The sequence below is a fragment of the Branchiostoma lanceolatum genome, chromosome 7 (assembly GCF_035083965.1).
Source record: "Branchiostoma lanceolatum isolate klBraLanc5 chromosome 7, klBraLanc5.hap2, whole genome shotgun sequence".
NCBI classification, from domain to species: domain Eukaryota; kingdom Metazoa; phylum Chordata; class Leptocardii; order Amphioxiformes; family Branchiostomatidae; genus Branchiostoma; species Branchiostoma lanceolatum.
Genome location: NC_089728.1, coordinates 7,131,482 through 7,144,568, shown reverse-complemented (window position 1 = coordinate 7,144,568; position 13,087 = coordinate 7,131,482). Strand labels below are relative to the sequence as shown.

The 13,087-nt window shown below is 43.0% G+C and overlaps 2 protein-coding genes across 2 annotated transcripts; one reads left to right on the top strand and one right to left on the bottom strand.

Annotated features, from left to right (window-relative positions):
- Positions 1-3,651: 3,651 nt before the first annotated feature.
- Positions 3,652-7,723, bottom strand: LOC136438935 (NADH-cytochrome b5 reductase 3-like). The gene is made up of 4 exons (XM_066433969.1): positions 7,341-7,723; positions 6,755-7,000; positions 5,948-6,063; positions 3,652-5,470 (listed from the first exon to the last, which is right to left on the bottom strand). The coding sequence occupies exons 1-4, from the start codon at positions 7,683-7,685 to the stop codon at positions 5,260-5,262; spliced, it is 918 nt and encodes a 305-aa protein (XP_066290066.1). The 5' UTR covers positions 7,686-7,723; the 3' UTR covers positions 3,652-5,259.
- Positions 7,724-7,796: 73 nt separating this feature from the next.
- On the top strand, positions 7,797-11,385 carry LOC136438933 (mRNA export factor-like). The gene is made up of 4 exons (XM_066433967.1): positions 7,797-8,103; positions 8,556-8,636; positions 8,935-9,050; positions 9,420-11,385. The coding sequence occupies exons 1-4, from the start codon at positions 7,911-7,913 to the stop codon at positions 10,149-10,151; spliced, it is 1,122 nt and encodes a 373-aa protein (XP_066290064.1). The 5' UTR covers positions 7,797-7,910; the 3' UTR covers positions 10,152-11,385.
- Positions 11,386-13,087: the final 1,702 nt, after the last annotated feature.

Here is a 13,087-nt window from a genome sequence, read left to right as displayed (position 1 = left end):
TGAAAAACGATTAAAGATTTAGCCAAAAATAAGTCAAAATATCCACAACAATATTTTCTACATATGAAAGGCACATATATTAGATTATTTTATCTAAGAGGGGCGAAATGTACCACCGAAGATGGTATAACTGGCATTACCCAGGGTTATAGTAGGATCTGAGTCAGGGACTGCCTCGTTTTGGTGTATGACCCCGAGCTGACCTCTGGGAATTCAAAATGGCCGCCGTAACTGGAAAGAGGTCTATTATTCTAGAAACCAACAAAAAATCGATCTTGACCCTCGTCTTCCCAACACCTACCCACATATCAAATATCATCGTAATCCATCCAGAGGTTCTCGAGTTATGCTCGACTACAAGAGTCCGGAAGCACAAACAGACACATACACAGACACATACACACACACACACACACACACACACACAGACAGACACACACACACGCCAAAAGCTATATCTCCCTTCTTCATTGAGATAACAAGTTCTGTGAATAAACCCATGGGGTTCCTAAGTACAGGAAAATGAGGTTTCGACGCAAAACAACAGAAGACACTTCGTAACGGTTGTAGATGTGACATCGGCGTGGTAGCCTTGTAGGCAGAGACAGACTCAGTCACATTTGGGACCGTGCCACAGCCCCACCATGCGACAAGGAGTAGTAGCATCCTTTCAGTCTCTGAGGCCGGGGCTACCAACCGTAGGTCTACCAAACAGTAGGTGTGTGCGCAGGGCCTGGTGTTTGCGCACCCAAAGTAGGGGTGTGCTACTCATTGTACCTTTCGGCCACGGTACCAAACACTTTGCCCTGGGATACTAAGTATGTGAGTGGTTCGGAGACCATGTTGATACATTTGAATAACGGTTATATTTATGTCTGAAGGATCTCAAATCATATTCCTTTCTATGAAAAATGAAACGAGGTCTTTTACATTTAAATATGCTGTGAATTCTATTCAACTCCACCAAAACACCTCATAAACTCTTGCAGTGACGTTCCACGGGGACATTAAATCACATTGGATGTGTTACACGCGCTCCTCAGGACAAGGTCACGAACCACTTTTTGGATACAGCCAGCCAGCAACAAGGATCATTGAATGCCTTTTTGAGGAGAAATTTTGTGCAGTCTTGCCAGTTTTGCAGGTTGGCTTTGACAGTATGGACTTGATTCTTGTTATCGACATGAAAAATGTTGTAGTCTACATAACTGAAGAACCTCTTGATGGATTACGATGATATTTATAAAAATACATAAATACAATTAAATGTTTTGGTACTTAAAGTTGCTGCTCCAATTTTAGCCCGTTTGATATTTTTGATATAAAACGATCGCTCTCACCTGAGCCGGTCTGCCCTTGTTGTTATCTATGACGATGTTTGTGCCGCAAACCGGAGGTAGCCTGACGCCCCGAGACAAAAACATGACGCGTTAAAGGGTCAGAGTTCATGTTCACATATTCACGAATGAATGGCTTTGTATATCTACGTTTAGAGGATATCAATGATAGTCATGTATATGATATACACGATCCAGAATTTCAACACATACTAAAAACCACCACATCGGAACTCTAGCAGACGTTCCCCTCGGGTTTATATCGGACGTGTTTCTCGCATTGATCATCAGGACAAGGTCACGAAACTCACGATCCACTTTTTGGACACAGTCAAAAGCCAGTTGGCGCCTGCGCCTAGACCACACAAAAATAAAACAATTGAACAATCCCGGGCACACAATTTGTGAACATAGGACCTGCAACTGGTAACGTTAATTGCCATCTCCACTGTTCAGTTGTAGTACATGTAACGTTTACTACCCAAAACACTTCCGGGCCCGAGACGGTGTCAAAGTCCATGTTAACACGAACTGCTATATCTACGTTTTGAGGATATCAAATCATCTTTCTGTCTATGAAGAATATCACTAGGTCCGGCTTCTAACTATATACTACGGCCCCTATTTAGTCAACAACTACTAAAACAGCTCATAAACTCAAAGACAAACGTTCCCAAATGATAGATGATGTGTTACACGCACTCATCAGGGCAAGGTCATGAACCACTTTTTGGACACAGTCAAAAGCCTGCGCCTAGACCCCACAAAAACTAAATAATTAAACAAGCCCATGCACACAATTTGTGAACATAGGACCTGCACCAATTCCCACTATGAAGTATTCAACTATAGCTATAGTTTCCCCCCACTTGAACATGTGAGTGGTTCAGAGTCCATGTTTACACATATGAAGAGGGAGTATATTTACGTTTAGAGGATATCAAATCATATTTCTGTCTATGAAGACTAAAGTCGGGTTAAAAATGAGCACAAACCTTCTGTTAGTGACTTCCTTTTAAAGATCCCACCACAGTTATCCATATCAACAGTAGGGGTCCATCCCGGTGTGAATGGCTCACACCTTGCAGTCTGGTCTCACGTGGCTTGTACTTAAAGTGCAGAAGGTCTCACACGGCAATTATGCCATCCCATTGGATATGGACCTTTCATGGCCATAATTCCAATAAAAACACAGAGTTTCCGGAGATGTTTAACGTTCTATTGCAAGCACACACGGTCTTTAGACAATAAAAAAATGTCACCAAAACCAGGGGAGCGATATCTAACGGCATTTAAAACTGCAATTACCTACCAGCCGCAAGAGGCTCTCTGGTGCCGACAGAGCCGAACCGCAGTACTCAGGTCAAAATAGCGTGTACGTCCGACAATCGCTTGGATGCCGAAACTTTCCTGCCTTATCCTGTCAGACATTTATTTATTTATTTTATAAATGTGTAGGACATGAACAAGCTTTCATCTCAAATGGTTTTTATCAGGCATGAGACCACAAGACACCAATGACATCAAGCTTAAGAATTTCTTGAAATTACATTAACCATGATACTATTGTTAAATAACATAGAAATTTTCACAAAATATTCACACTTCGGATGTTATTGAACATCGAACCATGAAAACATCATACCTCCAGCTTTTGATTCTTCCCACCAGGTAATTACATTAATCAGTGACTTGCCCGCTCATGATGTCACAATGAACATGGCAGCCTATATGGAACTTTGCACTGCGGCTAGGAAAGAACGTTATTTTTACAAGCAAACAAAATAGATATTGTTATGTCCTTTGATTGAATGTTATCACGATAATCAAGCCATCAAATAATGTTTTTCAAAATTCAAAGCCGTGGTGTAAGGTTCCGAACCGGCTGCAATACTGATGGAAACATAAGAGGAAAACAATTGATGAAAATTAATCGGACTTACACTGAATATATATTTCCTACTAGGTAAACATGTAGGCACTTATGCCTTTGTTGGTTTTGTGCAAATGGGGGTCTGCCTGTTCTTTCCATAAGGTGTTGGCAAGGTATCTTATCTTACCATAACTCAAAGGGAAATCTAATTCCGCGTAATTCGTAGTGAGGTGTAATTAAAAAACCTTACCGGTTCCTTCCTGAATATAGCGTAACTCATAGGTGGTCCTCCTAAATTTTATAAACAGGGTTGTCAGCAACTCCCATGCAGGCCCAAACAAATGGGTCAAAGCAGCACTCTCTAACTAATGAACTGTACACACTTCATCACAAAGAGACCTCTCCAGATAGAGACAAAAACAACATTCTCACGAGAAAAAGTAGCAGCACAGCAGTTCATGTCATACTGTATTCCTGTGTACAATATGGGTTGAGGGCAGTACATGTACATTGCAATTTATTACGTTGGAACAAAATGTGCATGATTTGCTTCTCAGTTAGGAAACACTGATTTTTGCATTCAAAGATTATACATCAAACTACATGTAGTACATTATATTTCTAAGGCCACCACCTGCTTGGTTATTCATAATTCAATCATCTTTAAATTCCTAGATATAATTTCTAATGACGCAATACAGTTGGAGTGTTTACACTTGATAGTTAGAACTATAACTTAGTTACAAACTTGCATGTGTTTTATGTGTCTGACGGCTTCATTATCACATATACAAATTCAATTTACCGGCAACTTCTAGGTCTGACCATCCAACATGTGGACAATACAATACTGTTCCTTTATCATAGTCACAAAAATAGTCACAACTGAAAACATCCTACAGGTATATCTCTCATGTACCTGGACCTGGAATTTCTTGCTTCAACATGATATATTATTTCATTGTATATCAATATCCAAATTATGCTTTACTATTTTATGACCTGCTTTGTATATTTTGTAATGTATTGTACTCTTGGTGTTCTTTCAGTGTGTGGGAGGGCAACTTGTAAAGGTGCACATGCACAGGTCTGTTTTGCCCTCCCTTTCACTTTGTGATGAAATCAAATAAACAAATATCATGGTACTCTATCTATCACACATTTTATCCCTTAGACCACACCAATTTATTTGGTCGTTTCTCTCATCTTTTGGGGGGAGGGGGGGGGGTAGTTGGAAAGATGAAGTTATTCAGAAGTAAGAAAACACTGTGGAACACTTGAAATGAATATAGCAAGATTACCCAGTTCAAAAACGATGCTAACTAAAGCTTGTTTCCAGAGATATTTGAACGATCTTGGAAACCACAGCCAAATAAGAACACACAAAACTACTAACAAAGGAGGCTTGATTAGTATGTATACTTTTCTTTTTCCACCTTTGTATCTTCCAAGCTTCTAGGACTGAGGAACGACTGAATAGATTGGCATTGCTAGGTCTTATATTTTCCTTAAATATCTCACATACCCATATATAATCTCAATTTGTCTGGTACAAGCTGGTCATACTTATATTCATTCTGTAAGCTAGAAGCTGGTTTCAATGTATTTGATAAGTTGGCTGATGTTCGCAGTGTCGTCAGTAAGTGAAGCATTGGTCGGAACTTGCAAAGGTAGCCTAGCTTGTACAGGTTGGGTAGGCAGGCAAACCTGTGGAACTAGTTGGTGTTTGCAGTGTCGTCAGTAAGCGAATCGTCGGTCGGAAGTGTAGCCGAGCTTGTCCAGGTTGGGTAGGCAGGCGAACTAGTTGTAGCCGGTATCCAAACCTATTACAGCTGCCACATTGCGTAAGAGGATGAAGAGACTTGACAGCTATAATAGGTCTGGATCCAGGCTAAACTAGTTGCGTTGGTCGGAGATGTAGCCTTGCTTGTCTAGGTTAGGTAGGCAGGCAAAGTAGTTGTTTGCAGTTCAGTAAGCGAAGCATCAGAGGTGTAGCCTTGCTTGTCTAGGTTGGGTAGGCAGTAGAACTAGTTGGTGTTCGTAGTGTCATCAGTAAGCAAAGCGTTGGTCGGAGGTGTAGCCGAGCTTGTCCAGGTTGGGTAGGCAGGCGAACTTGACCATGGGAGGGGGGCCGCACATCAGAACAAGGGTGTCGTCCCCGGGCGGAGGCATGTGCTCCGCCAGCATGGTGTCGTCCACGAACCCCCCGCTGTACTTCCAGCCCTCCTCCGGGCGGTCCAGGGTGTACCACAGCTTGAACCTGTTATAAGGTGGTAAAGTGGTCTTGTGGTTAGGATTGATGGTAAAAGTAGGGAGGTAAAGGTAGTCCCATAGGCTTTGAAGGCCATAGGGGAAGAGAGTTGTTAGGTGTGGCTCTCCTCAAGCATGTTAAGATCACTAGAACCCACCACACTTATCAAAAAGAGGGGTCCATCCCAATGTGAGTGGACCCAACCTTACAGTCCAGTCTTTCGCAGGTCCATGCTCCGATATCATTATCCCATCTTTTTCAATCCCTAATCCTGTACAAAACTGGTGTGTTCCTTAAATGGTTTCACCAGGTTGGAAGATCAATTTGACATAGTTTTCCAAAGTATACAACCATACCTTTTCTTCTCCACCAACGTTTCAACAGCTTGTCTGCCTTCTTCATCAGGGTAAAGTGTAGGAGTCTATCGGTGGTGTGTTATGCCCAAAGGTGGTTTACTGGTGATGCAAAATAAAAGAGCAAACAAACCTGTCCTTGTACTGGTCCGCCAGTTCCTCCAGCTCCGGTCGTAGTAAGATGTCCTTCTCAGTCTGGTTGGCGAACAGCAGATACAGGTTGGTGTCGTCGTCAGGATTCTTCAATACCTGAGACAAACACAACACAAAATTGTCACTCCTACATCCAGAAACACTTCCAGCAACACACAGGCTCAAGACTCTCATTATCTCATCTCATCTATCCCTTAGTCAAACTATTTGACAGCACCACAGAAGACCTGACAACCAGTTTTCTCCACCCTTCTCAGTCTTCTGTTCTTCTAAATTATTTGCTCAAGACACCTAGTGACAAAACCAGGAGGGATTATCAACACAAACTTGAACCCAGTGGAACCGAGCACCTACAAATCAAGTCTAGCAAACTTTCATTTCTAACTATTTGGCCATTGGGGCACCACAGAAGATCTGACAACCAGTTTTCTCCACCCTTCTCTGTTTTCTGTTGTTCTTAATGTTTCACTTAGTGTGTCATGCCTGTCCATTCTCTGTATCATCCTCCCATCTTTTTCGTTGCCTACCCATATCTTTTACTCCCTGAGACAGTTCCAGAGAACTGATTGACGTTAAACAAGGACAACAACAACAGCAACACTTCTCAGACGTGTTGACGCATCGACTTCTTGGTTTTCTGTTCTTCTAAATGTTTCACTTAGTGTCATGCCTGTCCATTCTCTGATATCATCATTTATTCATTGCCTATCCTTCTTTCTTCCTACCTGGACAGTTCCAGGGAAATAATAGTAAAACAAGGACAACAACAACAACAACAATAGCATACCTCTCTGACAAGTTGAAGCATCGGTGTGATACCAGTGCCACCTGCGATCATCCCTACGTTCTTGGCTGTTTTCTGGAATGCTGGCGACTTCTTGTCAGGCTTGATGCTGAACTGACCGTTGCCGTCGTAAACCAGCAGACCACTGGGCCCACGGACGTCGATGAAGTCTCCCAGCTGCATGTTCTCGAGGTACTGCGACATCTTTCCCCCTGCCGGGAACTTGGGGTGCACGTTCTTGAAGTACACCTGGAATGAAGGAATGAAATTCTGAACTTTATCCCTTGACATGGTACACAATATAGTACTCGTCTATACTAAAAACTAGGACAACGGGAATATGGACTTACTACTTATCCCCTTCATCCCTGGAGAGACATAAGGCCATGACATTTGATTCATAAAGTATATACACATTACAAAAACATGTATAAGTAGATTCAACATACTTTGATGGCTAGCCTGTGTTAAACAAATTCATATTTCGCTGACAGGGACTGATTGGCCCTCCTCCCCCGAAATCTAGGGGAGTGACCAAAAATTATGGAAGGGCTGCAAGAAGTAGAAGCTTGATAATTAGTCAGGCTACCTTGATGACGAGGTCGAAGTATCCCTTGTCGTCATCGCTGGAGACGGGCGTGTAGGGGCGGATGACGAGCTCGCCGTCCACGCGCGCGCTCAGGTAGATGTGCTGCCCGATCGGCAGGCCCAGTACGTGCTCGGGCGAGGGGAGGGCGAACCGGAACCGGCGCGTGTCGTGGCTCACGATCTCCTTATCGACCAGTTTGAAGGGATATTTGACGGTCGGGTCCTGAAGAGCCTTCGGTGGGCCCTTCTTCTTGCTAGAGAAAAGGAAGCCGACCACTGCCGCCGACACGGCGACTAATGCGGCGGCTATGAGCACGGGGAAGGGAGAGAAATCTTGTAACGCCATAGTCGTACGATCCTGCAAAGGTCAAAGGGTCACACATGTAACGTCATCGGGTTGAAAGTTCAAAGAGTAACAGGAAACGCAGGCTAGGGATTGTGGGAAGTGTCGCGCGCCAAGAGAACCACAGGTGTGACGACTTGCTTCCGAAACCTTCTGTTTTCTTCTCCTTTCATCTTTTTCTTCTCTGTCTTACAGTCTGCAGTGATTTTGTAGACTTTAGGGACAACAATGAGCATATTCGGGCAGACGAGCACGGCGTTCGGAGGCACGTCGGTGTTCGGCGGCGCCACCACGCCGGCGGCGCAGACCCAGGGCACGCACAACCCTATGAAAGACATCGAGGTGGCCTCGCCGCCCGACGACAGCGTGGCGGCCATGGCCTTCAGCCCCGCAGCCACCGCCACAACCTTCCTGGTGTCAGGTACATGTAGTAAATACTGAGAGATATAGGAACAGTTCAATCCCCTATTTGACCGGTATTTTGACCAATCTTCTAAATGCCCGGGAGCCCACCCCCCTAAAAATATATGCCCCTGACCTGTTCATAGATTTGATTATGTTACTAGTACTAGTAGTATCATAATAAACCATTCATCCATACGAGACAATGCAATTTGCCGTACATTCCTGATGCAGCATAATATCAACATAATGTTATATCATACTTTTCTAGAGTATTAGCATGCATTTGTATTTATTGACGAATGCTGGTAACAGATTAATAGATAATTTGTCTCTTTCTTTTTCAAATTGTCAGATATTAGCAATAGTTGACATGCCATGTATGTAAAAGTTGCCATACACTGTACCTGTTACAATTGTCACACAATAAAGTTCTTCTTAATCCATATATTCATTCATTCATTCCTTCAGGGTCCTGGGACAACAACGTGCGCTGCTGGCAGATCGAACAGAATGGCCAGACCATCCCCAAGGCGGAGCAGAAACACACAGGTATCTTTGTCAATGATTCAAACACTTCATTCTGTTTGCTGGTACTATAAGGTCCTTCACGATTCTGAGTACACATGACACTGCACATGTGTACTCGGAATGGTGAACAAGCTTATATAGAGCGAGTTTTGACACAGTGATTTATATATTTCTCAACCCACAGTTAAGTGCCTGGCAATTTCTTTGATAATTTGCACCACTTGCTGTATGCATTATCTATCAAAAAACATTTCCTATCTATCACATAGACATGTGTTCATTGATCTATCCATTCATTCATTCATTCACTTGTTCCCAGGCCCTGTACTGGATGTGTGCTGGTCGGATGACGGCACCAAAGTGTTCACAGCCAGCTGCGATAAACAAGCCAAGATGTGGGACCTGAACAGTAACCAGTGCATCCAGGTGGCACAGGTCAGTTCAACACTCTTGATATAATTAACGTTAGAGGGAATCTTGGTCTATTAAGGAGGTTCATGGTTCCAACTCAACTGCGTATGCCCAGCGAAATTTGTTGTAATCTGTCAAAGATGAAGGCCTCTGAGGCTCGTTTTACACCCTAAATAATATGGGAATCAGTTTGAATAAATGTCCAATTCGAATGAAGGCAAATAGATTTTCCTGAATGTAAACAGCCCAATTCGGGATTGAATCCCATTCACATCCAGAAAAATCTGTTTGACTCAATTCGAATTGGCCCTTTATTCGAATCTATTGGACAGAATGAAAAAAAAATTGGATCTCTGTGTCATTAATGGTAATGATATGTTTTTTTTCTTTCAGCATGATGCTCCTATCAAGACAGTGCACTGGGTCAAGGCCCCCAACTACACCTGCCTGATGACTGGCAGCTGGGACAAGACCCTTAAGTTCTGGGACACTCGGTCGCCAAACCCCATGATGACCATCCAGCTGCCCGAGAGATGCTACTGTGCTGACGTGATGTACCCCATGGCTGTGGTGGGGACTGCTGGACGGGGCATCATCGTGTACCAGCTCGACAACCAGCCCAAGGAGTACAAGAAGATAGAGTCTCCCCTGAAGTACCAGCATCGGTGTGTCTCAATCTTTAAGGACAAAGATGGCCGCCCTACGGGGTTTGCTTTGGGCTCCATCGAGGGAAGAGTGGCCATCCACTACGTGAATGCCACCAACCCGCGGGACAACTTCACCTTCAAATGTCACCGTTCCAACGGCAGTAACAACACCGTGCAAGACATCTACGCCGTGAACGGGATAGCGTTCCATCCCGTCCACGGGACGTTGGCGACAGCCGGGTCCGACGGAAAGTTCAGTTTCTGGGACAAGGACGCGCGCACCAAGCTGAAGACGTCAGAGCAGCTTGCCCAGCCCATCTCCGCGTGCACCATCGACCCGCGGGGGAACATCTTCGCGTACGCGGCCAGCTATGATTGGTCAAAGGGCCACGAGTACTACAACCCGCAACAGCAGAAGCCCTGCATTCTGCTACGTAGCTGTGCTGAAGAACTCAAGCCTAGAAACAGACGAACCTAAGGAAAGATGATGAACTACAGTACAGTCAAAACTGAATACAGCCAAACCTGGTCGGGTAACCACCTCTAAACCACATTTAAACAGTCCCGTCCATTTGTACATAGTGAACCCCACCCTGTCCTCAACATCCATTTTACCTTGAGTGGTTGCTGAATCCAGTTTGACGATACTTCTTTTTCCACAAGCAAGGACTTTACAACAGTTGACATTTCAGTGACCGTCTGTCACCGAAATGTCACTGAAATGTCGGCTGCTGTGCCCATGCTTGGGAATAAAGAAATTCATTATTCAGTCATTTACCTAACTGAAATTATTTACAGATACAGTCAAAACTGCCCAAGAAGACCACTCAGGAGTCTGATAAAATCTGGTCTATGTGGACAGGTGGTCACTATAAACAGGATTCTTGATGCTTGTGCTAGTGGGAAATGATTACTAATTTTGGGACCACCAAAAAGTGGCTATATTGTCCAGGTGGTTCTTATGTAGAGGTGGTCACTAGTGCAGGTTTGACTGTACAGAGGAGAGGACTTAAGAGACAAGCATAGTATATAAAATGTACCAGCAAAGCTGTATAAGTATAAGAATAGATGAAATAACATGCAGAACTATATGCAGATAGCAGTTCTACCGAAGTAGATTTGATTATGGTTCGCCCAGCTTTATCTAGAAAGGTCACAACCAAAGTAGATATAGTTTAAACTTCCTAAGCTGTATAATAGAATAGACAAAACCAAGTAACATGCAAAACTATATGTAGTTCTATCTACCAGTAAGTAGATTTTGTGAACATTAAAACATTGTCCTTGTACAAGTCTGTTTCAAGAAAAAAAAATGGATTTCATGTTTTAAAAGCAATCTATTGCCATGATATCATGCTGGAATGCTTTAAAGATTAGCACAAAGGTATGTGAACATGTTTATGGTAATGATGTATGTAGCCAGAACCTCATGCAAATATACATACCAACATACATACATTATACATACAGGTCCAAAATACTGGAACATCAGTACAATATACCTGTACTGTACCTGAATAGACTTACACTCAAGTTTATAACTTTCAACTTATTTTGTTACTAAGACGTGTTACAGTTATTCCAAACATAAAGAAGAAATCTGCCAGACATAAAAAATGTTTATGGCCTTTGAAATCAGCAGTCTTTGATTTGAGAGCATATATTCTCTGCATAAGGTACATGAAGTCTAAATAAACATTCTGTTAACTGTATATTCATATCTCTGTCATTGAAGACCACTGGTCAATTTTTCCAAGGAGTTTAAAAACTATTTTTTACCCCTTCCTTTGCATGTAGTTCAGGTCTTAACCTGTGCCTAAACCACTGTACCAGTACATGTTCATCCCTTGTCCTTATAAAAGTTTGTTTGATATTAACTATAAAAGAATATCTATTTCCATGATGTCATGCAGTACAAAAATTGAGGCATGTGGGCATGTTTGTAGTAATTCTTATAGTTTATTATTATTTAGCAACAATCATCAAGTACATTACAATGGATAAAATGCTCAATTGGGCAATTGACACGTTGCAGATAAAGTTCGCACACAAATGAACACTCCAAGTTGCAAATCCTGCTTTAACCAGAACATCACACAAGTATACTTGTTACATAATATAAGTATCACTAAATGTCTTCATCCAGGCAGAAAGCCAATCATTACAGAACAATAAGAGCCCAGTCAACAAATAGACCATTGGCAAATCCTACAGTATGGCAGCAAACGTAGGAAAAACCAAAGACATGGTTATTAGCTGTCGTAGGGAGGTTGTCAAACCCCCACCACTCACGCTCAGAGGGGAAACGATAGAGAGAGTCTTGTCCTTTAAACCCCTCGGTGTGATCGTCACTAATGACTTGTCCTGGGGTCTCCATGTTGATTATATGCTGTCCAAAGTAAGACCACGTGTACACTACCTGCGACTGTCGAGGCGAGCGGGGCTGCCAGTGGATGTTCTCCTTCAGATCTACACTACATTCATTCGGCCGGTGTTAGAGTACGGCTCACCGGTGTGGGGAGGACTACCTCGTGGATTGTCAGATGAGATCGAGAAGGTCCAGAAAACGTGCTGCAGGGTTATTGGTATCCCCTACGACCAGCTGCCGACCCTGGAGAAGCGGAGACGCGAGGCAGACGCGCGTGAGCTCGGGAGGGTGGTGACGGACGATACACATCCCTGCCGGCAGTTCCTGGTGCAGTCCGAGGACACTCCATACCAACTTAGACGAACATCAACCTTCAAAATACCGCTCAGCCGAACAAAGAGACATGAACAATCCTTTATTCCTAGAACGCTCAAAATCATGCAATAATGATCAGCAAAAAGCGGACACTAATGACCTTCAATACTGTATTCTTAATGTTTTGTCTTAATATGTATACGATGTTCTCTTAGATTGGTAGCAGATTTGAGATGATTCGTGTCATTTGTACCTTCGATCTGTGAGACTGTGTAATTTTAACATTTAATCTTATTATGAAATGATGACGTGTTGTTGCTGTAAGAATTGTGAATTGCAACGCAATTCAGGCTGTCTCAGCCTGCGATGTTGTAAACATTGAATTAAGTTTCTAAAGTTTCTAAATATCTAGAAGGAGGGGGTCCTGACGTATTAAGATCACAATCCTCTTTCAAAAGTGCTACAACACTTGAAATGCCCCTTGACTGGCAACGGGGCATAATGCATGTAATACCAATCCACAGGGTGGTGTTGATTACATAATGATTTGCATAACTATTTTAAGCTCCTACAGACCAAAAGTAATGACGATATGTCAACCCCTTTTTGAGTTATTTTCTTTCTACAAAAACACCCCTGCAGTTCCAAAACAAGATGCTAATGGACCCAAACCTACAACACAGATGGTTCAAAACACAAGATATCAAAACCGGAAGTTATGTTGCAGTAGC

Excerpts from the sequence above, each read along its gene's own strand:
- LOC136438935 (XM_066433969.1), bottom strand. The coding sequence starts at position 7,685 with ATGGCGTTACAAGATTTCTCTCCCTTCCCCGTGCTCATAGCCGCCGCA. Across the intron at positions 7,001-7,340 it reads ACTTCGACCTCGTCATCAAG|GTGTACTTCAAGAACGTGCA; the intron begins GTAGCCTGACTA and ends CCTTCATTCCAG. Across the intron at positions 5,471-5,947 it reads GCGGACCAGTACAAGGACAG|GTTCAAGCTGTGGTACACCC; the intron begins GTTTGTTTGCTC and ends ACCTTATAACAG.
- LOC136438933 (XM_066433967.1), top strand. The coding sequence starts at position 7,911 with ATGAGCATATTCGGGCAGACGAGCACGGCGTTCGGAGGCACGTCGGTG. Across the intron at positions 8,104-8,555 it reads CACAACCTTCCTGGTGTCAG|GGTCCTGGGACAACAACGTG; the intron begins GTACATGTAGTA and ends TCATTCCTTCAG. Across the intron at positions 8,637-8,934 it reads GGCGGAGCAGAAACACACAG|GCCCTGTACTGGATGTGTGC; the intron begins GTATCTTTGTCA and ends ACTTGTTCCCAG.